General features: G+C 44.2%; 1 protein-coding gene across 3 annotated transcripts in view; it reads left to right on the top strand.

The window, feature by feature from the left end:
• The window catches only part of Cnmd (chondromodulin), a 26769-nt gene that overhangs the window by 14825 nt on the left and 1944 nt on the right, over positions 1-10000 (top strand). For 2 of the 3 annotated variants that reach the window (XM_021182455.1, XM_021182456.2), the window contains exons 5-6: positions 2326-2479; positions 7464-7630. In XM_021182455.1, the coding sequence (XP_021038114.1) occupies positions 2326-2479; positions 7464-7630 (321 nt within the window). Of the gene's footprint in view, positions 1-2325; positions 2480-7451; positions 7631-10000 lie in introns of all 3 variants that reach the window. The other variant, XM_021182454.1, reaches the window with a different exon arrangement.

Genomic DNA, 10000 nt, shown 5'->3' with positions numbered 1-10000 from the left:
TGCTCTTCCCTTCTTGCTCCTGCTCTGTCCCCTCTACCCTTCCCCCCTCTTTCCCATCCCCTTCCCCCACTCTCTCTCCACGTGCTCATGGCCAGCCTCTACTCTTCTACTTCTCTACTCTCTCTCTTTCTCTCTGTCTTTCTCTGCCTCTACTACCATCTTAACTGCCCTCCCCATGCCCTGAATAAACTCTATTCTATACCATACCTCCATGTGGCTGGTCCCTCAAGAGGAAGGGATCTCTTGGCATGGACCTGCCGAGACAGCCCCTTCTCCCACACCTCACCATACCTCCATAGAACATCTCTCCCCTCTCTTTATCTTTTTATAAACACAACATGGAGCTCGTGTCTGTGTGTGTGTGTGTGTGTGTGTGTGTCAGATTGGTTTTTAACGCACAGAGATCTGCTTGTCTCTGACTCTGCCTCCCAAATGCTAAGATTAAAGCACAAGTCACCATGCCTACCTATGACTCTACTTTTTTTTTTTAAACCTTCCCAATCTTACTCATCCTTTATTATTAAATGCATATTTGATTGTCGTATTTCTCCCACNTAGGCTTCATAGCTCCACAAAGTATTTCCATCAGCTGGAGCAAATGTTCTAAGCACAAATCTGGCAGGGACATTGAAGATTCCAATCATAACACAGACTTTCCAGGCTGAAATCCTGACATGATTCTCAGGATATCTTTGTAATTTGTGGACAGATTATTTTGCTTATTTTTTTAAATATTTTTTTATTACGTATTTTCCTCAATTACATTTCCAATGCTATCCCAAAAGTCCCCCATACCCTCCCCTCCACTTCCCTACCCACCCATTCACAATTTTTTGGCCCTGGCGTTCCCCTGTACTGGGGCATATACAGTTTGCAAGTCCAATGGGCCTCTCTTTCCAGTGATGGCCGACTAGGCCATCTTTTGATACATATGCAGCTAGAGTCAAGAGCTCCGGGGTACTGGTTAGTTCGTAATGTTGTTGCACCTACAGGGTTGCAGATCCCTTTAGCTCCTTGGATACTTTCTCTAGCTCCTCCATTGGGGGCCCTGTGATCCATCCAATAGCTGACTGTGAGCATCCACTTCTGTGTTTACTAGGCTCCGACTCTACTTTTGAGAGTCCTTTTAGTCAAATATTTCAGGTACCCTCAATTTCAGATAATAATACTTGAAAATAGTGATTCAAGTACGGTAAATACTTTTGTATTTTAATCTTTGCACTTGATCCTTAGGTCAGAGCAGACTGTCTCACGCTTCTGTTGTTTACTGCATGCATGATAGACCCACTCATAGATAAAAATCAATGCAGAAAGTACAGTTAGGTAAATCTGCATGTTCGTAGCCTTCGTGCTCCCAGACTGACAACATCCCTGGCTCACAGGACGCATCTCTGTGTGTCATCCTGAGCATCCCCTCCTGTCCGCACCCCTCAGGCTATGGTGGGGCAGATTTATGAGCCACTTGCTCTCATAAATTTTTCCACAGTTTTGTATAACTTTAAAAGGCTACTGTGTTCAAAGAGCAGTCATTTCCGGGATGGAGCCATTTGACTTAAGGTAAATAACTGGATTACTTGGGTGTTACCTTCCTCCAATAACTTGAAGCTGTTTAATGCAACCAAATGCCTGCGGGAGAAAACACAAATGAAGTGCTGCTTTTACCTGTAGTGAGGGAGAAAAAAACATTTTAATTTCTCCAACCTACTGCAAAGTAATAAATACATGAAAGGACCAACTTAGCAAAAAATAAATTTGTCTCCTGGGTTATCAAACCATCCTCAGCATCTTTCTGTAGAAGGAAATCCGGGGCTTAGCTTTGAAATCTCAGTGGTGTGCCTGATGTGAGAAACATCTGAGATAAGTTTCGTTATAGCTAGGAACAGGAGAAATGGTTTATGTTAAATAACACTTTGAACTGGAGACATTAAAGAACCAATCACTTGCTTTTTCCATTGTTGTTTGGAAGCTGCAGAACAAAAACCCCAAAAGATTTTTCACTTCAAATGAAGGGTTCCTCTGTCCTTTATAGGATTTCAGGGTCTGTTCAATTGCTTTTCCTCAAACATGTCTTTGATCGAAAACATCAGATTAACCTAAATCTCGAAGTTGGTATCAAGTAATTTTCACGTCCACTCTAAACACTTTGGTTCACACATTGCAGCTGTCTAGAAGCAGGGTGTTGGGAGGTGTGCTTGGGTCCTGAGGAGACTAAAGACTGGCGCCTGACCGCTTACGCACTCACTAAGCCAGAGAATCCTTTGGTAGCCCGATTCAACAAGCAGCATGCACCACCCTCCCCTGCTCAGGCGCACTTCACCTTTACAGGAAGGCAAGATCATGCCAGCTAACTACGAAGAGAACTCGCTGATTTGGGTGGCCGTGGACCAGCCTGTGAAGGACAGCAGCTTCTTGAGCTCTAAGATCCTTGAACTCTGTGGCAACCTGCCGATTTTCTGGCTTAAGCCCATGTATCCAAAAGGTAAGGTGTTAAATTTGGCTAACAAGGCTTGGAATTCTCCATCTTCCTGGCTCCTGGGAGCCCACTCCACTGGCCTGAGCGTGGTGGGACTCAGGTAGCTTGGGATGTGTGTAGGCTGAGTCTTGGTAATTAGCATGAGAGCTACAAGAGAAGGAAAATGACGAGGTGGGGGTGGGGGTGTTCCCGCAGCGTGGAAGGGAAGGCACAGCAGGGTTAACAGGAGGCAGGGCAGGAAGACAGAGCACTCACTACACCTAGCTGCGGTGTTTATTTATGACACCCCTGCTTCTTCCTGTACTGCCCCTTAATCTCGGTGTTCACACCTTCCAATTTTACATTTCTTTATTCTCAAAGCCCAGTATCGGGGGACTAAGAAGCTGTCATGCCGCCGATGCTTTATTATATCCGAACCCAGAATTATGGGACAGCCAAAAGCTGCTGTGGGAATAGCCTAAGATTTCTCATGTTCAAGGCTCGAGCATCGGCTTCCAAACCCAGGGAAAATGAGTGCAGGGCCCCCTTGGTGTCACCCCTGAGCCATTTCTGGGTGACAAAGGCCTGGTGATCTCAGCAGGCCTCACCCTCTCTCATCCCCACAGGGCCTCACACTTCATTTCTACATGGTCAACACACTGGTCTCCCCAAGGCTTACTTTGTAGCTGTGACTCAGGGGAAGAGGGCAGTCTCTCTCCTAGCATATGTGAGATAGGCTGTTTTCAAAAAAGGTTTTATTGTCTAGTAAGAGACAGCAATGAGGGAATGGACAAAATGTGGGCATTAAGCCTACCGGCTTGTCAGGATACAGTTTAGAATAGAAAGAATAGTTTGCCTGAAAAAAACAGAAGCAGTTCTATGGCCGGCTGGTCGGGATGGTTATACAGCAGTACTGGTGAATGTTTGTAATGCCTTGAACTGTACAATAAAAGCTCACTAAAATGAGCGAGGCCTGCTAGCAAGCAGCCACTAGGAAGGCTGAGGCAGGAGGGTAAGCTGAAGGCTATCCTCAGCTACATAGTGAGTCTTTGCTATATGATACCCTGTCTATTGCTATGCTTGCTTTACCACCATCAAAACAATAGCCTACCAGGCATAGAAGTATAGATTTCTGATTCTACCATGACCAATTGATATTTACTATTCCCAAAATCTCATCTTGCTCCAAAGCTTGGAGAAGATGGTTCTCTCTGCCCACACCAAGAAGTGCCACAGCTGGCAGAGGGTTGGGAAGAACCCTGAGGCCATAGGCAGGGTTCCAAGTCTGTGGAACTAAAGCAAGGCCTTAAAATTCACTCACTGCATGCAGTTCCTGTCCTTGTATTTCCATCTGTCTTAGTTAGGGTTTTACTGCTGTGAACAGACACCATGACCAAGGTAAGTCTTATAAAAAACAACATTTAATTGGGGCTGGCTTACAGGTTCAGAAGTTCAGTACATTATCATCAAGGTGGGAGCATGGCAGTATCCAGGCAGGCATGGCACAGGAGGAGCTGAGAGTTCTATGTCTTCATTCAAAAGCTGCTAGTGGAAGACTGACTTGACTTCCAGGCAACTAGGGTGAGGATCTTATACCTACACCCACAGTGACACGCCCATTCCAACCAGGTCACACCTATTCCAACAAGGTCACACCTCCAGATGGTGCCACTCCCTGGTCCAAGGATATACAAACCATCACACCATCTCATGGCTGCACCCCACTTTACAGTCCCCACTTATCTAGGTGAAGCCTTCTTGCTGTCTACCACCCAGAGCCATTGTCCTTCCCATGAACAGACTAGAATCCCCCCATGCTACCACTGATCTCAAGACAAGCCTCAGAACTTCTGGAGTTCATTCACTCACTCGTCGACAAAGTGTTATGTACAAAATGACATTTATGAAGGTCTATCCTGTGCCATGTAACTTGTTCTAGGTAAGAGACACAAAGGGAACACCACAGAAAACAATCTGTAGCCTCAGAGTTTCCTGTTGTAGGGCTGGGAAGACAGCTCAGTGGATAAGGATTAGTGGTCTGCCAGCAGTCTAATTGGTGAGCCCCAAGTCCTAGTAAGAATTGAACATAAAAAGAAAACCAAGGTAGATGGCTCCTATGGGATGACACCTAAGGTTAACTAACCAATGACCTAGACACACACAAAACAGGTAGACAAAATATTAATAATAGGAGACGTTATGCAAATACACTGCAGGGGGCAGGAAGTAGGGATGTGCCGCAGACCCTCTTGGTCCCTTGTCTGGGTGGAACGGGTCTCTAGTCGCAGGTTGGCAAGGAGTCAGTGGGAATTGACAGACAGACTCGACCCAAGGGAGTATGGATCTGAATGTAATTTGTCAAATCCAGCATCAAATACAGAAGAAAATAGGGAAGTTGGGTGACACACCAGCCAGGTACAAAGAGGTTACTGGATTCTTACACAAAACAGAGGAATGCAAACAGGGAAGGACTGGCAGGAACCAACTGGGATAAAATTCAATGTTAACAACTGGGATCAAAAACAGCTCCACCTAAGGTCCACTTAATCTTAGAAGCCAGGGGCAAGGGCTTTGTGCCCATGCCATAGCTCCTACTCTAGTCTATTGTATAGTCCACCTTCCCCCTAGGCCATTGTAAATACTTGTGTATGGGTATAACTCAGCTATCTATAGTTCTGGTTCCTCTTTAGGTCACAAACTTCCTTCTTTCTAGATAATGGTTAATTTCTGTGTAGGGCAGTGACTTAGCTATCCATGCCCAGGGTCAGATCAAGGACTGCCTAGAATCTAATTTAGCTATATGTCAAAATATCAATCCTTAGGAGCACTTGTAATAAAGCAATATTAAGGGAAAGCACACAGATCCATTTACCAACTAAAGCAAGGACATTGGAGCATTCCTTATACAGGATGCCAAGGTTCCAGGAGACTAAGTTTCCATGAACTTTTCACCTCGGGACAGCGCCCAGATTTTCGGGGCCTGTCGCGCTTGTCACTACTGGAGTGGATGTAGCAGGGACAGAGACTGACAAACAGCAGTACCAAGATGAATGATGTAACCCCTAGAAACAAGCTTATTCCCCATGTCTAAGATGGTCCCTTCACCCTTTGAGCATAAACACATGATAAGATCTTACACACTCAGTCAATACAATATCCATACAAGAATTACTGGAGGTATCGATCAGTGATCGAGTGCTTACCTGGTTTGATACTCAGCACCCCCTCCCCAAAACGTACACCACAATGGAGACTCTATAAATCCCTCCGATTAGCAAAGGACGAGGTAAAAGTTGGTATATGCATAGGAATGTCACAGGCATTAAGGTGAGTTTCCCCTCATCTGTTGTAAGTGCTCCTGTATTTTATGATAAAATGAGAAAATTAAATCTCTCCTCTATGATGCCCAGTCCTTGTCTGGTTCTAGTAAAGGTCTTGCAGCCTGCACATCGGCTGTTGGCGACGACAGATCAGCAGTATCACACAGCCAGATAATCAAAGGTGACGGTAGGTGGATGCAGACCAGAAGTGGACAGCCGATGTCCTGGAGCAACACACTCCTCATTTACTCTTTACCAACAACTGTTGATATAACTCATATTCCCAAGATCCAGAGAAAGATTCTAAGACAAAGAGACTAATTTGTGAGAGGTCCTTCAACTAACTGAGGGGGTCTGAGCTGAATTTAGGTCTTCTGGGTGCTTCTCTAACAGTACTACTTTTGGAAGCTACACAGCTTCAAAGCACATCTTAGTTCTCAAAAATAACAAATTATAAAAATGGTACCTAACATTTGTATGCTTATTATATGCCAAGACCCTTAGGTGTGGTTTTAATTAGTCCTATCATTAGCCTATGAATGAGATACTGCTATCTCCATTTTAGACAAAGAAACTAAGGCTCATGGTGACTCTACAGCAAATGCTATGCCGTATCTCTTCTCACCTGTCAGCTGCCTGCAGGATGCTGGGATGGTTAACTGGAGCACTGGGTTGGAAGCCAGGGTTCCTATCTAGACCCTGCTGTCACTCAGTCTGTGATCTTGGCCAGCCACTTAGTCTATACCTTGATGCCCTTATGCATAAAAACATCTGATTTTTCTATACCATAGGGTTTGTTTTTTAAGAATTAACCAAGACAATATTTCATATGAAAATGTAGAGCTTTATATCTATATAATCAATTACTTATATTATTTATATATGGTACACATACACTCCCACCCATACATTTCTAAGTATATGTATATGTATGTATATATGTAATTAAGAGTACATAAGGCTGCATGTTACAGCATACCTAATCAACAGTGCTTTCAACACACAAGCTGCATTGTATATATAACCCAAGATCAATAGACGTGAGGTTTCTGGCACCATGACCACTCCCTACACCTCAGTCTCCTTTCGCTTACCATTCTGCTCTCTGTAGCATGCTGACTCGTCATCCTTGTGCTTGCTTATCAGTACCAAATTCCAGATAGCACACTTACATCCGGGAAAAAAACCTCACAGAAACAACTTTCTGTCCTCTTCTATCAAGAAAGTAAATTAGGCTTTCCCACACAGGGCGCTAATCTACGTTTCAGATTTAGAAATAGCTTGCCTGGCTCCTCCTCACTGCAAAGAAGGCAGGGACAATGACTACTATTTTATTTTTATTTTTATTTTTGGTTTTTCGAGACAGGGTTTCTCTATATAGCCCTGGCTGTCCCAGAACTCACTCTGTAGACCAGGCTGGCCTCGAACTCAGAAATCCACCTCCCTCTGCCTCCCAAGTGCGCCACCACACCTGGCCCAATGACTACTATTTTATTTGCTCAATTCCTATAGTGAAGTGAGGAAAAAAGGTGGGGAGGCGGGGCTTGAGAACAGACGTTGGTCAACCAGCTTCCAATGTCTGTTATTATGTAACTAGGACGTGGCTCATACCTGCAACCATCACTCTAAAATGCAGATCTAATTGCCTTAATTGTTCACGTAAAGGAATTAATTTACAGCAAATTTCGCAGAAATCCAAAGAGAGAGAAGAGAAGTCGTGAGAAACAGTGCTTCCTCTACCACAAGAAGACCACACATCGAACCTCGAGGTAACACAGGCCCTGGAAGACTGAGTAACGGAACCAGACCCAATGTTCAGGACGACGCAGAACCTTTCAACCCTGACAATCCTTACCACGTGCGTACTGGTATATTCGTGACCTGTTCAGACAAAGGCATTACATGTGGTGCTGAAAGGGTATTTCTAAGTGAGGTTTCAGACAAGCATAGACTGCATCTTCATGTATTTGGTGCAAATTCCAAGTTGTTTCCCTTGTCGTTGGTAAGGGGAGTAGGGGAGATTGTTGGAGGGTTGTGCTCCCAGGAGTATGCCCTCAAGGCAACACAAGAATCAAGGTAGTCTCATTCCCTGCTTACATCCACTCTGGTCATCCAGTCGGCACCGCTCGCAGGCCCTAGGCCCAGATAATCAACTGCGCTTTGGCCCTCAGGGTTCTCACCCAGACAGGATAGCTTCTCACACAGGTAATACTCTGAGCTGAAGTGCTGAAAACTGAAGTCCGTCAGAAGGGCACTAAGGCATTAAAACCCCCAAAATCTAAGACATATTTATAACTTACCATTACCACACTTTGAAGAGAAGGAAGACAGAATATGTACCTGTAGCTGTTTTTTAAAATAAAGCATAAGCCCAGTTTAAAAAATATATAATAAAAATGTACAATGACGTTGAGCTTCCAAAACCTTATACCCCAGACATCGTCCCTATAACAGCTTCTCAATGACTCATTGCTCCATTTCTTTGCAGGATTATACAGAGAGAAAAACACACCTTTCAGCACAAAAAAATCCCATTCTGTTTTCCAATTAGAATAGAGTATTTTGGAAGAGTGCTGGCTCTCTCATACTGTACCACATTCAGTTAGCAGCTTCTAGCCAGTTAGCAGCATTCTAACATAACTAACTTGGCTTTGGCAGGCATATAGTCTCTCCCTCTGATTCGGTGCCACCTATGCTGTTGTAGTACACCTCTAAGTGGGGTGATGTAGGTGCGGCAGATTTAGCGCAGAGACGCTTTGGTATTTATGCCAAAGCATAAATACCAAAGCACAGCACCACATCTAAGTAGACAGGAGTTGTAGATTTTACTGGAGGTTACCAAATTCTTTTCCAAGAGACACACCATCTATGTGTCTGTGAAAGGTGATGCAAGGCCCTATTTCCTATCACACTTTCCTGGACTTATGGTGAGGCAGGGGCTACTAAACACAAGCCTCCTGCTTGCTAAGTACACACCCTACATCTGACTCTGCTCCGAGCCCTGTTAAAACTGATCACCTTTGCCACTCTCTTGGGTAACCTAAATTATGTCTTCTGCCTATTTATCATGCCTGTCTCAAATTATGTGTAAGGCTGACTGTCTTTTCACACTAAATCAGTGCTTCTTAACCTGTGGGTCAAAATCCCTTTGGGGGTTGAGTGATGTTTTCATAGCCCATTTATATTACAACTCATAACAGTAGAAAAAAATCAGTTATGAGCTAGCAACAAAAATAATTTTACAGTTGGGGGAGGGTGTCACCATAACATTAGGAACTGTATTAAAGGGCTGCAACATTAGCAAGGTTGAAAACCACTGCACTAAATCCTTTGTGTGTTCCCTCCCTACCCCCAATAGTCCTACACTGCTTCACATATTACAAACGTATTTTCTGGTTTATCATTTTAGACTAATGTATTTTAGAAGGATTTAGAGCAAAGGTATTCTCCAAATAACCCAAGGCTTATCAGAAAATTCAGAACACCATAGCACTTTATTCCCTAAGCTCAAAGAATAACAAGAAGTATAATCTGAATAGGCAAACAAAATTTAATATAGTTTATTCCCCAGGTAGCCGGGCTAGATGAATTTGTTCAAGGTCTGAAGCTATCAGGCACTTTACAGAAGGGCAGGGTGTGACTTGTCTGCCCTGGTTACAGATTTGAGGAATCCACATCCCCTGAAAATCCCCAACTATGTCAACTTTCCCCTTATCATATGCTGAGTTTTAAGCAAAACTACTTTAAGCATTTTCTTCAAGATCTGTCCTTCACATGCGCCTCTAAGGAGAAACCCTCCAGCAACAGCTTGAGATTTCCTCCCAATTTTGTTAATCCTAATGAGCCTCCCTATGAGGAAACACCTCCATTAACAATTACACACCCTCTACCCCAGAGAAGTCTGCAATTAATCAGAGGCTGTCTGCCGATTGTTCTAAATGACTCTGTTTCAAGAGAGAAGGGGAAAGTAGTCTGAAGAACTGAAGAATGGTCTGAGGGAATGAGGCAGATATTCTGAAGATAGTATTGAACAGATGCATCGGACAGTGTTAGGGTTGGTGATTCTGTTGGGTTTGACAGCAGCAATGCAGGTGGTGGTGCAGGTGGAGGTACAGGTGGAGGTGCAGGTGGAGGTGCAGGTGGAGGTGCAGGTGGCAGTGCAGGTGGCAGCACATGTGGTAGTACAGGTGGTAGTGCAGGTGGAGGTGCAGGTGGCAGTGCAGGTGGC

The sequence above is a fragment of the Mus caroli genome, chromosome 14 (genome assembly GCF_900094665.2).
Source record: "Mus caroli chromosome 14, CAROLI_EIJ_v1.1, whole genome shotgun sequence".
NCBI lineage: Eukaryota > Metazoa > Chordata > Mammalia > Rodentia > Muridae > Mus > Mus caroli.
The sequence above is the reverse complement of the archived record's forward strand: the minus strand, read 5'-3'. Positions and strand labels throughout refer to the sequence as shown.